We start from the raw sequence: 17982 nt of genomic DNA on the forward strand, positions 1-17982 counted from the left end.
CCGTGAATAGCAGTAGGCAAAGAAATGGAAAACTGGGCTTTATTATACTCTATGAATAGAACCCTTTATTTGCTGTGTCAGTAGAAATAAGAAAACTAACACTTTTTTTTGGAAAATCAAAGAGGAAATGCAATGCTTGGAGATTTGTGCAAATGCGCAAATTGCAGAACGCCGTGGTGCAGCAAACACAGATTGTCCCTCCCGCCCACCGCTACGGTGTGTGGACCGCTATGGAAAATCTGGGATATTGGTGACCAGAGAAATGTCCATTAGTAGTAAACTAGACACATCACACTTGAGATGCAACTGCGAAAGGACCCGCCACGACTCTTGCGCATGCGCGGCTCTGTCAGGCTCATTCCCCCCCCCACCCCCCCCCCCCCCCCCCTTAAACCGTTTGCTGCGCATGCCCAGTGACTGGTGTGCGATCCGGACCGTTGAATCCCCTCTCCCCTGTCAGTACGGAGACGGTGGGCGTGGCTAGGAGAATGGAGCTGGAGCAGGCCTGGCTCTAGTCCCCTCCCAGCACGACCCGCCCCCTCACTGTGAAAGCGGCCGCTGGGCATTGTGGGAGCGGCTGAGGCGGTAAAATGGAGGATCTGGCAAACGAAGGTAAGTGGGAGAAATCCGGGGTGGCGGTAGTTACAGGGGCAGGATACATGCGCGGAGTCTCAGGGGACGCTTTAGTTAGGATGTGCTCGGCACCGACCTTTGACGTGGTCCTGTGCCCGGCAGTGCGAGGCTGAGGCTGGAGGCGCGGCTCAGGAGAGACCATGGATTGCACAGGGCCTGTGGTAACCCGGGCCTTGTTTCATGTCTATTGCCCTCTTACCCAGTCTCTGGTGGTGTTCTCCCTGGTGGCGAGTCCTGTCCGTAGTCTGACATCTGACCACCTGACGTGCCCTCATCCCAGGCAGCAGCCAGTCTCCATGTGTGCCTGTTGTAGGGGGCTTTTTATGGCTTAGGGGTAAATTGTATGCTTACTAATGCGACCAGGGCAGATCCTGTGCTTCTGGGGCCTAGTCCCCCTCATGCATTGTCTGTACATGTGCCCAAGAATAAAAAATAGTCTCCAATAGGTGTGTTTTCCCCATCAGCAGTCACTCGGGTGCTTGTTTGTGTGTGGAAGATACCAGAGCTTTCTATAACTACTTTACTTTACTTAGTATATACGTTAATTCATACAAACTACTTGGCATTTAGTCCCTCCAGAGTTTATATGACCACCATTTACGCTATCAAGGAGGGAGGGGGGTTAACCTTAAGAAACCTTTTCTCTAAAAAATCTAGCTCCAATTTTAAGGTATTCTTACGTGCCAGTGATCACAATCGTGCAGCAATTTGAGTAAAAGTGTTAAAATATTATATGTTGCAATATGTCACATTTGATCAGTAAGACCCCAGAGAGTCTGAGAAGCCTCCAACAAATCTACGTGATTATTCAGATCTGTATCTAATATGGCACTAGACCATAGTTTCCCAAACGCGGTCCTCAAGGCACCCCAACGGTCCTGGTTTTAAATGTATCCATGCTTGGCCACAGGTGACTTAATTAGCACCTTAGTCAATTTGATTTAACCATCTGTGCTGAGCCCTGGACTGATGGGGTGCCTTGAGGACTGCGTTTGGGAACTTCTGCTCTAGACAAATGCACCTTAAAAATTACTGCTGGTTCCTAATGTTTTGGATTAACTTCTATTTATCTTGATGGATGTATAAATCACTGGCTCCTTATATCCTGCTTCCTCCTTGATCTAGCCTGTTACACTGTTTGTTTCCTTGATCATCAACTTGTCTGTGCTACCTTGCATCGGGAATATTTCCAATACATCTACTATAGTGTAGTGTACAAAATCCCTGGTGATGATCCCTGTGTTTACAGGAATGTTCTACACACACACGTGATTACAGCACTTTTCGTTTGGGCTGCACCCATTCTGTGTAATGCCCTACCACAATAAGCCTCCTTTTGCTTCCAAACCTGCAAGCATTCCTTGAAAATGCATCTCTTCAGGCAAGTGTATCAAATCCCAGAACGACATACATAACCGCCCTGAAGTTATTCTTCACATTTAATGCACCTCTTTACTGGTCACCCAAAATTCCCTGTTTTCTTACTATGCAGCAACCCTCTGCACCCAAACTTGCATTAGTGTGTGACTGAATCAGAGCCATCTAAGGAGCTAATTCAGACTGGATTGCGGCAGCGATCACAATCTGAATCTTTTTGTGGAGTGCACATGCGCAGCGGCCGCACTGCGCGTGCGCACCCTGGGAGCCCAGTGAGATGCTATCGGTATCTCACTGGTGCAATCGCCTCTGCCTAATTGATAGGCAGAGATGGTTGCGGGGCGGGAGGGGGCGTGCCAATTGTGTTAGAAAGCAGTTGTCGAGGCGAGGTCTGGACAATGGAGGGCGTGTCTAGACTGTTGGGGGATGGGCCGTGGCGGCTGCTTGATGTCACACGCAGTTGCTGCTGCAACCCGGGATGCGGCGAGTAGCTCCCTGCCAGCGCGCAGGAGCTGCGCTTTCAGGGAGCTACTCATCAGGTACAAAAGCATCGCCGCCATGCCAGACATGCGGCACGGACTAGCCCTGTGCTGGGCGTCCCCCCGCATGTCTGTGAAAGTGATCGTAGATGTGCTAAATTTAGCACATCTACGATCAACTCTGAATTACCCCCTAAGTACCTATGCAGTATGTAACCATTAATCTCTTGTTATCCTATGTAGATAGTGAGCTTGCGAGTGGGGCCCTCTTACCTCTCTGCCTATTAATGCCCAAACCTGTCTTTTTACTGTCTTCCCAGTTGTTAAGCGCAATGGAATATGTAGGCGCTACATAAAATGTTAATAAAATAAATACTCTCAAGCACACCCATCCATACACTGCTCTTCTCAATTTATTGAAGCAATGTAATTCAGAATTATTAAATCATAAAATATGGTGGGCCAGCATACATATGTCATGGTTATTGGATAACTACAGTAGGTTGAACCAAGAAGTGTGCGTTTATCAGCTGTTTACGGTAGGCAGATTCTGGTTACAGCTCTGTAGACTGCAAGCAGAATTGGCCTTCCATGACACAAGAGGCCTGATTCAGATGTGGTTGGAGTGTGCATCCCTGCTTCTTACTTGGAAGTAGCAGTGATGCACGGATATGGCAATGCAGCAGGTATGTAGTCAGGATCCCGGCGGTCAGAATACAGACGTTGGGATCCCGACTGCCAGAATGCAGGCAGCGCCGGCATAGCTATTCCCACTCCTGGTGTCCGCGACACCCATGGAGTGGGAATAGAATCTGTAGCAAGCGCAGTGAGCATCGGTATTAGGACAGCCGGGATCCTGTACCCAACCCGTCTGGTGTAAGTAGACGCCTCCTACATGCATTTGTTATCCAGTGCTGCATCCGAGGACACATTATCAGACAATTTGATACTGCCACCCCTTTTATTTTTTTTGCGCAAAAATACGGGGTACCGGAAACTTATCCCGCATCCAGTATTTTCACGATTGCAAAAAAGTCACCTATCAGGGACTTTGTTTCGTCTGCCTTTGTCAGGTGAAACATTATCCCCGATAATGTCTATCAGGGAAAATTCTAAATACGCAGGTTATTGAGTTTAGTGCCAAACCTTGACTTCTCTCCCCGATATTTTCTTGTTTATAACGACAAGTTTGTCAGATATGACACAGGGGGTAATTCAGACTTGATCGTAGCTGCAAAGTTGTTAACAGTTGGGCAAAACCATGTGCACTGCAGGAGGGCAGATATAACATGTGCAGAGAGAGTTAGATTTGGGTAGGGTGTGTTCAAACTGAAATCTAAATTGCAGTGTAAAAATAAAGCAGCCAGTATTTACCCTGCACAGAAACAAAATAACCAACCCAAATCTAACTCTCTCTGCACATGTTACATCTGCCACACTTGCAGTGCACATGGCTTTGCCCAACTGCTAACATATTTGCTGCTACGATCATGTCTCAATTGCTCCCACAGTCTCTTAAGACTAGGGGGGGTCATTCCGAGTTGATCACTCGCTAGCAACTTTTTGCAGTGCTGCGATCAGGTTAATTCTCTGCAAAACTGCGCATGTGTATGCACCGCATTGCGCAGAAGTGCCCGTACGGGTGCAAAGAGGATCGGTGCTGGGCGATGGATTTAACGAAGAATCCATTCGCACAGCCGATCGCAAGGTGATTGATAGAAAGAGGGCGTTTGTGGGTGTCAACTGACCGTTTTCTTGGAGTGTTTGCAAAAACGCAGGCGTGTCCAAGCGTTTGCAGGGCGGGTATCTGACGTCAATTCCGGGACCAAAAAGACTGAATGATCGCAGCGGCTGAGTAAGTCCAGAGCTACTCAGAAACTGCAAAAAACTTTTTTGTACCATCGGCTGCAAAAGTGTTTACACACTTGCAAAGCGAAAATACACTCCCCCATAGGCGGCGACTATCTGATCGCAGCGCTGCAAAAAGTTGCTAGCGAGTGATCAACTCAGAATGACCCCCTAGGGGTAGGCAACCAGCTGACGTGGAATTACGTATCACAGCATGTCCTGCCACATTTTTGCTGTTAGTACATGCTAAAAATGTGATAGGGCATGCTGAGATGTGTAGATGCACAGCAGCTGGAGTGCAGCAGGTTGCCTCCCCCTGTCTTAAGTTGGGTCAACACATGACCAACAGACGCGCCAACCATTCTGATGATTGGTACGTACATACACACTTGCCAATCATTTGCCCAAAGTAATGTGTCTGACGTCACAGTTGGGGGGCATTTAAATGTGCCCACCCAGTTGAAATGGCGGTCCCTGCCTGAACTTTATGGGTGGTGAGCAGACCACCTGTACACAAAGGCAAATGTGCAGCTATATCTTCAGATATTGGCCTTCGGCTGTGCTGCAGGTCCGACGCGATGTCTCTGTGAAAGATGTTGTTCGCAGACCTATCCGGGGGTACACACCCGCTGATGGGCTCGCAATATATTGCCCTTTCCATTGAACTGCCGATATATTGCTCATTTGGGTGAATGTAATTGTTTTTCTTGTGGCTGCCGCTAGATGGTGCCCGACTGCAGCAAATTCAGTTGTTCTGCCATTCGGGCGTCCAACAGCCACGAAGTACACCTTTTTGTCTTGCAGCCTCCTGAGATGCGAAAAAAAAGTGTGTGCATATCCGGTTTGGACGCCCAAAGCAGGACTTTAGACGGGTTTAGCCGTTTTACATGGCTAAACCCTGTCTTTTGGGTGGGATGTGCGCTCAAACTACTACAATTTGGGCGTCTAAAAATTCATGTTTAGACTGGAAAATTAGATATCCACAAGAATTGAATTCCCCCCAGTATGTACCCAGCTTTAGACATTAAAACTCCTTTGCATATGATAGAATAAGTCTGCCTGTAGATATATACAGTTTTGCCATTCAGTTTGGTTATTTTTTATCCAAATTGGATGCCTAGTGCACCAGGTTTCATTTTCTTTATTTTTATTTTTCCACTTCTGTAATTATGCTAAAACTTTGCTTGTATCATCCAGTGTACTGAATTTGGAAGTTTAACACTGCATTGACACATTTCATTAATCTCTACTTCGTGTAATTTACATGCTATCTTGTACTTTGTAGCCATGAAAATGGGAAATTTATTGTACAGTCAAAGCAGACTTATGCTTAACGGACCACTAAACTTGAAGCACAATTTTCCTGGCCTGAAGAAGCTGCTTGTAACATACTCAAATATATACATAGTCTCAGATAGCTGCAGCCCCTTACACGTTGCAGTGTTGTGCTGAGCAAACAAATGGGTGTGTCCCAGGGTCCCCCTTACTTCAAAGTATTGGGGTCCTACTCTTATTTCTGGGTCCAGTCACAACAGAACATCATTTGCTAATCCAGCACAAGAGGAACTTTGTGCCCTGCACAGGGGACGGGGACCTCATTCCCACATCGCCTGCTACAGTAATATGTCTGGATTCTGCTTGGGAACGCCAAAAAAAAAATGCCCACTAAACAGATTAGACGCTCCCACCAATGTAACAGCAAATGTAAAGAATACCTTTGAGTCATTCTTTTATTTATTATTACCAGTTATTTATATAACTCACACATTCCACGGCGCTTTACAGAGATTATTCACATCAGTCCCTGCCCCAATGGAGCTTACAGTCTGCAGGGCCGTAAGTAGGTGTGTTTGGAGGGGTCACCGCACATAGCGCTGCAGGGTAGGGGGAGCTGTTGGCGGCACTTGTCATGTATCTGTTTTAATTACTTTCACTTTCAGCTCCCCTCCCCCCTTTTTTTTTTTTTTGGAGCCCAGCATCTCCTCACAGCTGCTGTCTCCTACTCCCACCCCTTGTGTCACGAACACCTATACAACAATTATGAACTCAACTTGAGATGGCAGATGTATTAAGCCTGAAGAAGTGATAAAGCCGTGATAAAGAAGTGATAAGTGGATGGTGATAACGCACCAGCCAATCGGCTCCTCACTGTCATTTTTCAAAATCGTAATGATTGGCTGGTGCGTTATCACCTTCCACTTATCACTGCTTTATCACTTCTCCAGGCTTAATACATCTGTCCCTCAGTCACATTGTCCTTTATTACATTTCAAGATGCTGACATACCCGGGATTCACACCCACTGCCTGTGGCATTGCAGTCAGACAATCTATTCATTGAGCTATCTGCCCTTGCATAGAAAGGTAGATAATTCTAAGCTAGAGAATTTTAACTATTTGTACCTTACCTTGTACTTTGTGGAAAAAATGATCAGCATTGCGGCTGAGCAGATCTATGTAGTGTGTGGCTGCACACTACAATTGCAGTGCTGAAAACTTTTTTACAAAGTACCAGGGGATCATAGTGTGGGCTTGTCATGCCCCTTCCCCATGAAGCATGTACCTTGTGTCCCCATTGGAAAAATGGGGGGAGGCGCCAATTCTCTCTCTGGCACAGGGCACCAAAAAGTCTAGTTACGGCTCACAGTCTGTATTCCCTACCACATGTGCAGGCACACACATTCACCGTAGGGGTTATTTTGTTGGGAGCCAGTTAACTTACCAGTATATTTTTTATTATGGGAGGAAACCGGAATACCCTGAGGAAACCCACGCAAGCACAGGGAAAATATACAAACTACACACAGGGTCATGGTTGGAATTGAATCTATGACCTCAGTGTTGTGAGGCAGTAATACTAACCATTACACTCCACGTGCTGCCCCATGATGACAGTCCTCCATCTTTTCTACATGTTGAGAGCTTTGATTATTAAAACTTTAAGAAAAACACAAGTTGTGCTACTGGGGGTGTTGGTGAATGTGGGATATTGGATGTGATATCCCAGGGGGGGGGAATAATCTGTGCATGCGCCTTTTGGAGGTAGCTGCAGGTAAAATGTCTACACGAAGCCCATAAAGGTAAGTTCTCACCAGGCAGTGGCAGCATTCCTAACTATATAGTCAGCAGCCAGTACAGAGACCAGGCACACCCCTGCCCTGTATGTGCCCGGGACTAGCTCACACATTACAGAGGAGTACACGTCAAAGTCCAGTCCAAACAGCAGATAGCACTGACAACCCAGATACCTCTGTGCTGCCAGTCACTGACACACACAGGGCTAAGCTGGAGATCCTTCCCACCTTCCGACATAGGGGATACATGCACAGGCAGGGGAAAGGAGAGGGGAGGAATGCTGTCCAGGCTACAGCAGGAGATACATGTCAGCAGCACTCACCCAAGTTGTAGCTGGCTAGGGCCAGTGCAGGGCTGACCTCTCCGCCCCACCCCAATCTCTAGCATCGGCGATCATCCTGTGGTACCCACACACCCAGTGCCCATATCTGTCCTAGGTAGGGCTCTGGGCTACAGTTGCTTCCTGAGTGAGGAGGAGAGTCAGGCACAAATACATCTGCCTCTGCACACATCCGCTCTCCAGCACAATACTAGACAGGAAATGTAAAAATCCTTGTTTGCTATTGGCTGAAGTGCATCCGATCAATGAGAGAGCACGCGTCCTGTTGGACCCGCTCATTTTTCTAAATGGTTCCCCTCACTGCCTGTAGCGCATAAATACACGCTATAGCATGTGCAAAGTGGTTCCCAAACTCTGTCCCCAAGGCATCCTAAAAGTCAATGACACTGATGTTAAATCAAATTGGCTGTAGTACTATCTAAGTAACGTGCTCAAGCATACTTAAAATCTGAACTGCCTTGAGAACAGAGTTTTGGAACTGCCCTGACACCATATATTTGTCTGAACTCACAAATGAAGATCAATATCCACTCAGTTCTTTTCCTATTCTACTACCATTCTATCTCTTACGTCCTAGAGGATGCTGGGGTCCATTTTAGTACCATGGGGTATAGACGGTTCCGCAGGAGCCTTCGGCACTTTAAGACTTTTCAACAGTGTGAACTGGCTCCTCCCTCTATGCCCCTCCTCCAGACCCCAGTTTAGAAAATGTGCCCGGGAGACTGGCTGCACATCAGTGAAGCTCTACTGAGTTTTGCTGAAAAAGACTTTGTTAGGTTTTTTATTTTACAGGAAAGCTGCTGGCAACAGCTTCCCTGCTTCGTGGGACCTAAGGGGGAAGTAGGAACCAACTTCTCAGTTAGTTTAATGGCTCTGCTTCCGCTGACAGGACACCATTAGCTCCTGAAGGGTACTGAACACAGCCCTTGCCTGGCTGCTGCTCACTCCCACAGCATTGCCGCCGCCACCCCCTAACAGAGCCAGAAGTCAGAAGGCTGGTGAGTATTAACTGGAGACCTGCAGAGAGGGGCCCTTTGGTCATCATGGCGGCACATAAAGGTACCAGCGAAGCGCGGGACGCTGCGCAGCAACATGTCTCTCAGCTCGGGGGGGGGGGGGGGGGCGTGCTCTGAGGGACATGATAAAGCCTTACTCTCACTGGCAAAATGTACATACATGTGAGCTGCTGATGTACACTACCCCCGCCAGTATAAATATTACTGTGGCTGAACTGCGCCATTACAGGGGGCGGGGCTTCACCTCAGAATTGCTTGTATCACTCATTTGGCGCCATTTTCTCCTCATAGAGATGCCGGAGCGCTGATCCTACAGGGTGTTATAGAAGGGGAGGGGAGAACATAATTTATTGAAGTCTGCGGGCTTCACATTGGATATAAAGCGCTGTTTTGGTATATATGTATATTCATTGTATGTAATACATATAGGGCGCGTGGTGTGGACTGGCAATTCCCTCTGGGTCCCTCTGACAGACGTTAGTGTAGGTCTGTCCCCATTAGCTCCCGTGTGTGTGAGTGGTGTGACTGTACACGTGTGTACCATGTCTAGAGAAAGTAGTTCCCCAGAGGAACCCATTTTGGAGGCACAAGAGTGTTCTGAGCCTGTGTGGGTGAGAAAGCTGCAGAGTAATATGGCTAAACTAGCAAGGAAATTCTCTGAGTCTGAAGAACAGACAAAGCATTGGAGACAGTCTGTGGAAGATGCTTTATTTGCTGACTCAGTTACAACATCCATTCGGGACCCCTCCAGTTCCCAGAAAAGGTCCCTGGCCCAAATTATGCAAAGGGACACTGACACAGATTCCGACACTGACGTCGACACTGGGGATTTGAGGGGGGTAGGTGTTAAACTGGCTAAGAGCATTCAATGTATGATAGTCGCTATAAAAGAGGTGTTGGAATTTCCTGACACAACACCTCCACCTGAGGAAAAATATTATTTTAAATTAAATAAAAAACAGGTGGTGACTTATCCTCCGTCTAAGGATTTAAATACTTTTTTTGAGGAATCCTGGGCTAACCCGGAAAAGAAATTTGCTATCCCTAAAAGGTTGCGGGTAGCATACCCTTTCCCTGAAGAGGATAGGCGTAAGTGGGAGTCACCCCCAATGATTGACACCTCAGTCTCTAGGTTGTCAAAGAAAATAATTTTACCTGCCTCGGGGTCAGCTTCATTAAAAGAACCTGCTGACTGCAAATTAGAGACGACTTTAAAGTCCATCTATGTTGCTACGGGTACATTACAATTGCTTCTGTGTGGGTAGGTAACGCAGTTGAAAAGTGGGCAGATAACTTGATTGTTAATATTGACACGGTCGATAAAGATGACATGCGGCAAATTCTAGGTCATATCAAAGACTCTGCAGGTTACTTGGTTGAGGCTATGAAGGACGTAGGTTTACTGGGCTCACGGGCCTCTGCTATGGCGATTTAAGCCTGCAGGGCGCTCTGGATCAGTCAATGGAATGCTGACGCAGAATTCAAAAGAAATATTGAGGCGCTCCCTTACAATGGTGAGGCCCTCTTTGGAGAGAAAGTAGATGCTATGATATCAACAACTACATCTGGCAAGTCAGCATTTCTGCCGTCGGCAGCTGCACCGGCTAAAAAAGTATATAATTCTCATACTATGCAGTCCTTTCGGCCCAACAAGTACAAAAAGGCTAAAAGTACCCCTTTTTTCACAGGAAAAGGGAGAGGAAAAGGTAGAAAACCTACAACACCCTCAGGCTCCCAGGAGCAGAAGTCAGCAACTTCTACTGCAAAAGCCACAGCATGACGCTGGGGTTTCCTCTGCGGGAGTGCGATCGGGTGGGGGCACGTCTATTATTTTTTAGCCAGGTCTGGCTTCGCTCAGACATGGATCCTTGGATTTTACAGATAATATCCCAAGGTTACAAGTTGGAATTTCAAGACCTTCCCCCATGCTGATTTTTCAAGTCGGCCTTACCAGTTTCTGCTCAAGACAGCACAAATGTCCTGAACGCAATACACAAATTGTGTCAAGACAAAGTAATTGCCTTGGTTCCTGACGAACAAAGGAACCAAGGCTTTTATTCAAGCCTGTTTGTGGTACAGAAGCTGGATGGCTCGGTCAGACCGATTTTATAACCTAAAATCCCTGAATCTCTATTTGAAAAGATTCAAATTCAAGATGGAATCCTTGAGCAGTGATTTCCAGATTGGAAGAAAAGGAATTTCTGGTGTCAGTGGACATCAAGGATGCTTACTTGCATGTCCCCATTTACCCGCCACATCAAGCATACCTGAGGTTTGCGGTTCAGGATTGCCACTACCAATTCCAGAGATTACTGTTCGGGCTCTCCACGGCTCTGAGAATATTCACCAAGGTGATGGAGGAGATGATGGTTCTCCTTCGCAAGCAAGGAGTCAACATAATTCCATACCTGGACGATCTCCTCATAAAAATGAGATCCAGGGACAAGTTAAATTATCCCTGAAGGTGCTTCAACAGCACGGTTGGATCATCAACTTTCCAAAACCCCAGTTGGAACTGACAATGAGGTTATCATTTTTGGGAATGATACTGGACACCGAGGTACAGAGAATATTTCTACTGGTGGAAAAGGCTCAGGAGATCCAGAGCATGGTCAGACAACTTTTGAGACCAAGAACAGTATCAATTCATCAGTGCATTCGCCTGTTGGGAAAAATGGTAGCGGCTTACGAGGCGCTACAATATGGACGATTCCATGCCAGGGTCTTCCAGTGGGACCTACTAGACAAGTGGTCAGGGTCGCATCTCCACATGCATCAAAGGATAAACTTGTCAGCGAAAGCCAGAATTTTGCTCCTGTGGTGGCTACAAATTTCTCACCTCCTGGAGGGACGCAGGTTCGGGATTCAGGCCTGGATCCTGGTAACCACGGATGCAAGTCTCCGAGGATGGGGAGCAGTCACGCAAGGAGAAAGTTTCCAAGGAAGATGGTCAAGTCCAGAAACTCACCTTCACATAAACATTCTGGAGCTGAGAGCTGTGTACAACAGCCTTCATCAAGCGGCACACCTTCTTCAAGGTCGTCCCACACAGATCCAGTCAGACAATGTAACGGCAGTAGCTTACATAGACCGTCAAGGAGGAACAAAAAGCAGGGCGGCAATGGCAGAGGTGACAAAGATACTCCTCTGGGCAGAAAAACATGCAAAAGCTCTGTCGGCAATTTTCATTCCGGGAGTGGACAACTGGGAAGCAGACTTCCTCAGCAGACACAATCTCCATCCAGGAGAATGGGGCCTCCAGCCAGAAGTCTTTACGGAGATAACAAGTCGTTGGGGCATTCCTCAAGTGGATATGATGGCATCTCGTCTCAACAAGAAGCTTCCGACATATTGTTCCAGGTCGGGAGACCCACAAGCAATAGCAATGGATGCACTGGTGACCCAGTGGGTGTTTCAGTCGGTGTATCTGTTCCCTCCTCTTCCACTTGTTCCAAAGGTTCTCAAGATCATCAGAAGAACAAGAGTTCGAGCAATTCTCATTGCTCCAGACTGGCCAAGGAGGGCCTGGTATCCAGATCTTCAAGAGTTATTACTGGAAGATCCTCGGCCTCTTCCTCTTCACGAGGACCTGCTACAGCGGGGACCGTTAGTTTATCAGGACTTACATCGGCTGCGTTTGACGGCATGGCTGTTGAGCGCCAGATCCTAGCCCGTAAGGGTATTCCCAATGAAGTAATTCCCACACTTATTCTGGCCAGGAAAGGGGTAGTGTCCAAACATTACCATTGTATTTGGAGAAAATATGTATCTTGGTGTGAATCCAAGAAGTCTCCTGCGGTGGAGTTTCAATTAGGACGTCTTCTCCTATTTCTACAGGCAGGTGTGGATGCTGGATTGAGATTATGATCTATCAAGGTTCAGATTTCGACCTTGTCTGTTTTCTTTAAAAAACAATTGGCTTCTCTTTCTGAGGTCCAGACGTTCGTGAAGGGGGTTCTGCGCATCCAACCTCCCTTTGTGCCTCCTGCGGCGCCATGGGATCTTAATGTGGTGTTGCAGTTCCTTAAATCGGACTGGTTTGAGCCTCTACAAGACGTAGAGTTGAAGTTTCTCACTTGGAAAGTGGTCATGCTATTGGCCTTGGCCTCAGGCAGACGGGTGTCTGAGTTAGGAGCTCTCTCACACAAGAGTCCTTACTTAATATTTCATGAAGATAGAGCTGAACTGAGAACACATCGGCACTTTCTTCCGAAGGCTTTGTCTTCTTTTCATATCAACCACTGTGGTGGTGCCAGTGGCTTCTGACACCTCAGCCGTCTCAAAATCCTTGGATTCGTCAGAGCGTTGAGGATTTATGTTGCAAGAACGGCTAGGATAAGGAAAACAGAATATTTGTCCTCTGCTTCTAAGCAGACTATTGGGCGCTGGATTAGGGGTACGATTCAGCACGCTCATTCCACGGCAGGATTGCCGTTACTGACTTCGGTAAAGGCCCACTCTACAAGGAAAGTGGGTTCGTCCTGGGCGGCTGCCCGGGGTGTCTCAGCTTTACAAATCTGCCGAGCTGCTACTTGGTCAGGTGCAAACACGTTTGCTAAGTTTTATGAGTTTGACACCTTGGCTGCTGACGACCTAAGAATTGGTCAGTCAGTTCTGCAGGAACATTAGCACTTTCTCGCCCGTACTGGGAGCTTTGGTATATCCCCATGGTACTAAAATGGACCCCAGCATCCTCTAGGACGTAAGAGAAAATAGGATTTTAATTACCTGCCAGTAAATCCTTTTCTCGTAGTCCGTAGAGGATGCTGGGCGCCCGCCCAGTGCTCATTTTTCCTGCTGATTACGTTTATCTTTTTGCACATTTTTCATGTGTTCAGATGTTAACTGCTGTTGCGTTATGCATGCTGGTTGGCATGACTTATGTAAAAGGCCATGTTAGCCGACATGATGTTTATGGATGGTGTGAGCTGGTGTGAATCTCGCAACATGTTTAATAGTAATTCCTTTCTCGAGAATGTCCATCTCCTCGGGCGCAGTTCCTAAACTGGGGTCTGGAGGAGGGGCATAGAGGGAGGAGCCAGTTCACACTGTTGAAAAGTCTAAACGTGCCGAAGGCTCCTGCGGAACAGTCTATACCCCATGGTACTAAAATGGACCCCAGCATCCTCTACGGACTACGAGAAAAGGATTTACCGGCAGGTAATTAAAATCCTATTTCTCTAACGTCCTAGTGGATGCTGGGGACTCCGTAAGGACCATGGGGAATAGACAGGCTCCGCAGGAGACAGGGCACTTTAAGAAAGAATTTGGATACTGGTGTGCTCTGGCTCCTCCCTCTATGTCCCTCCTCCAGACCTCAGTTGTTTGAATCTGTGCCCGGACGAGCTGGGTGCTACTTAGTGAGCTCTCCTGAGCTTGTTATAAGAAAGTATTTTGTTAGGTTTTTTTTATTTTCAGAGAGATCTGCTGGCAACAGACTCTCTGCATCGTGGGACTGAGGGGAGAGAAGCAGCCCTACTCACTGAAGATAGGTCCTGCTTCTTAGGCTACTGGACACCATTAGCTCCAGAGGGATCGTACACAGGATCTCACCCTTTGTCGTCCGATCCCAGAGCCGCCGCGCCGCCGCCCCCTCGCAGAGCCGGAAGACAGAAGCCGGTGACAGAAGCAAAAAGACTTCAAAATCGGCGGCAGAAGACTCCAGTCTTCAAACTGAGGTAGCGAACAGCACTGCAGCTGTGCGCCATTGCTCCCACATTAAACCAACATACTCCGGTCACTGTAGGGTGCAGGGGGGGGGGCGGCCTGGGCAGCAATTAGGACCTCTTGGCAGAAGTTGGGCATATATACAGTTGGGCACTGTATATATGCATGAGCCCCCGCCATAATTTTACACACAAACGCGGGACAGAAGCCCGCCGCTGAGGGGGCGGGGCTTCTTCCTCAGCACTCGCCAGCGCCATTTTCTCTCCACAGCTCCGCTGAGAGGAAGCTCCCCAGGCTCTCCCCTGCAGATTCACGGTAGAAGAGGGTAAAAAGAGAGGGGGGGGGCACATAAATTAGGCGCAAAAACAGTATATACAGCAGCTACTGGGTTAACACTAAGTTACTGTGTGATTCCTGAGACATATAGCGCTGGGGTGTGTGCTGGCATACTCTCTCTCTCTCTGTCTCTCCAAAGGGCCTTGTGGGGGAACTGTCTTCAAAAAGAGCATCTCCTGTGTGTGTGTGGTGTGTCGGTACGCTTGTGTCGACATGTTTGACGAGGAAGGCTATGTGGAAACAGAGCGGGAGCAAATGAATGTGGGGTCGCCTCCGACACCTGATTGGATGGATATGTGGATGGTTTTAAATGATAATGTTAATTCCTTGCATAAAAGGTTGGATAAAGCTGAAACCTTAGGACAGTCGGGGTCTCTGCCCATGCCTGATCCTATGTCGCAGAGGCAGTCAGGGTCTCAGAAGCGCCCACTATCCCAAATTGTTGACACAGATATCGACACGGATTCTGACTCCAGTGTCGATGGCGATGATGCAAAGTTACAGCCTAAATTGGCTAAAGCCATCCGTTATATGATTATAGCAATTAAGGATGTGTTGCACATCACAGAGGAAACCCCAGTCCCTGACAAGGGGGTTCATATGTATGGGTAAAATAGTCAGGTGGTGACTTTCCCCCTTCACATGAGCTAAATGAGTTATGTGAAAAAGCTTGGGAATCTCCAGATAAAAAACTGCAGATTTCCAAACGGATGCTTATGGCGTATCCTTTCCCGCCAACGGACAGGTTACGCTGGGAATCCTCCCCTAGCGTGGACAAAGCTCTCACACGCTTATCCAAGAGGGTAGCCCTGCCGTCACAGGATACGGCCACCCTAAAAGATGCTGCGGATAGAAAGCAAGAGGGTACCCTGAAGTCCATTTATATACATTCAGGTACCTTACTAAGGCCGGCAATTGCGTCGTCCTGGGTGTGTAGTGCGGTATCAGCATGGACGGATACCTTATCTGAGGAACTTGATACCTTGGACAAGGATACTATATTAATGACCCTGGGGCATATAAAAGACGCTGTCCTATATATGAGAGATGCTCAAAGAGACATTAGCCTTCTGGGCTCTAGAATAAATGCAATGTCGATTTCTGCCAGAAGGGTCCTTTGTACTCGGCAATGGACAGGCGATGCCGACTCAAAAAGGCACATAGAGGTTTTACCTTACGAGGGTGAGGAGTTGTTTGGGGAGGGTCTCTCGGACCTGGTCTCCACAGCTACTGCTGGAAAGTCAAATTTTTTGCCATATGTTCCCTCACAACCTAAGAAAGCACCGTATTACCAAATGCAGTCCTTTCGATCACAAAAAGGCAAGAAAGTCCGAGGTGCGTCCTTTCTTGGCAGGGGCAGAGGAAAGAAGCTGCACAACACAGCTAGTTCCCAGGAACAGAAGTCCTCCCCGGCTTCCACTGAATCCACCGCATGACGCTGGGGCTCCACAGGCGGAGCTAGGCCCGGTGGGGGCGCGTCTCCGAAATTTCAGCCACAGGTGGGTTCACTCCCAGGTGGATCCCTGGGCACTAGAGATTGTGTCTCAGGGATACAAGCTGGAATTCGAAGAGATGCCCCCTCACCGATACCTCAAATAGGCCCTGCCAGCTTCCCCCTTAGAGAGGGAAATAGTGTTGGCTGCAATTCACAAATTGTATCTTCAGCAGGTGGTGGTCAAGGTTCCCCTCCTTCAACAAGGAAAGGGTTATTATTCGACCATGTTTGTGGTACCAAAACCGGACGGTTCGGTCAGACCCATATTGAATTTAAAATCCCTGAACATATACCAGAAAAGGTTCAAGTTCAAGATGGAATCGCTCAGAGCGGTCATCGCAAGCCTGGAAGGGGGGGATTTTATGGTGTCTCTGGACACAAAAGATGCATACCTTCATGTCCCCATTTATCCGCCTCATCAGGCGTACCTCAGATTTGTGGTACAGGATTGTCATTACCAATTCCAGACGTTGCCGTTTGGTCTCTCCACGGCACCGAGAATATTTACCGAGGTAATGGCGGAAATGATGGTGCTCCTGCGAAAGCAAGGGGTCACAATTAACCCATACTTGGACGATCTCCTCATAAAGGCGAGGTCCAGAGAGCAGTTGCTGATTAGCGTAGCACGCTCTCGGGAAGTGTTACAACAACACGGCTGGATTCTAAATATTCCAAAGTCGCAGCTGATTCCTTCGACTCGTCTGCCCTTCCTGGGCATGATTCTGGACACAGACCAGAAGAGGGTTTATCTACCGATGGAGAAGGCTCAGGAGCTCATGACGCTGGTCAGAGACTTATTAAAACCAAAATAGGTGTCTGTTATCACTGCACGCGAGTCCTGGGAAAGATGGTGGCATCATACGAGGCCATTCCCTTCGGCAGGTTCCATGCGAGGACCTTTCAATGGGATCTGTTGGACAAGTGGTCCGGATCACATCTTCAGATGCAGCGGCTGATCACCCTATCCCCCAGGGCCAGGGTGTCTCTCCTGTGGTGGCTGCAGAGTGCTCACCTTCTCGAGGGCCGCAGAATTGGCATTCAGGACTGGGTCCTGGTGACCACGGATGCAAGTCTCCGAGGGTGGGGGGCAGTCACTCAAGGAAGAAACTTCCAGGGGCTGTGGTCAAGTCAGGAGACTTGCCTTCACATTAATATCCTGGAACTAAGGGCCATATACAACGCCCTAAGTCAAGTGGAGACCCTGCTTCGCGACCAATCGGTGCTGATTCAGTCAGACAACATCACCGCAGTGGCTCATGTAAACCGCCAAGGCGGCACAAGGAGCAGGGTGGCGATGGCGGAAGCCACCAGAATTCTTCGCTGGGCGGAGAATCGCGTGCGAGCACTGTCAGCAGTGTTCATTCCGGGAGTGGACAACTGGGAAGCAGACTTCCTCAGCAGGCACGACCTCCACCCGGGAGAGTGGGGACTTCATCAAGAAGTCTTCACGCAGATTGCAAGTCGGTGGGAACTGCCACAGGTGGACATGATGGCATCCCGCCTCAACAAAAAGCTACAGAGGTACTGCGCCAGGTCAAGAGACCCTCAGGCGATAGCTGTAGACGCACTAGTGACACCGTGGGTGTTCCAGTCTGTTTATGTATTTCCTCCTCTTCCTCTCATACCCAAGGTGCTGAGAATCATAAGAAAAAGAGGAGTGAGAACAATACTCATTGTTCCGGATTGGCCAAGAAGGACTTGGTATCTAGATCTGCAA

At 48.1% G+C, this 17982-nt stretch overlaps 1 protein-coding gene across 3 annotated transcripts in view; it reads left to right on the forward strand.

Annotated features, from left to right (window-relative positions):
• Nucleotides 1–413: 413 nt before the first annotated feature.
• RANBP3 (RAN binding protein 3) overlaps nt 414–17982 on the forward strand; it is a 263031-nt gene continuing 245462 nt past the window's right edge. The window contains exon 1 of one of the 3 annotated variants that reach the window (XM_063916564.1): nt 414–612. In XM_063916564.1, the coding sequence (XP_063772634.1) occupies nt 591–612 (22 nt within the window). In that variant the 5' untranslated portion in view covers nt 414–590. The remainder of the gene's footprint in view (nt 613–17982) is intronic. The other 2 variants (XM_063916545.1, XM_063916549.1) reach the window with 2 other exon arrangements.

The sequence above is a fragment of the Pseudophryne corroboree genome, chromosome 1, assembly GCF_028390025.1.
Source record: "Pseudophryne corroboree isolate aPseCor3 chromosome 1, aPseCor3.hap2, whole genome shotgun sequence".
Classification (NCBI taxonomy): Eukaryota; Metazoa; Chordata; class Amphibia; order Anura; family Myobatrachidae; genus Pseudophryne; species Pseudophryne corroboree.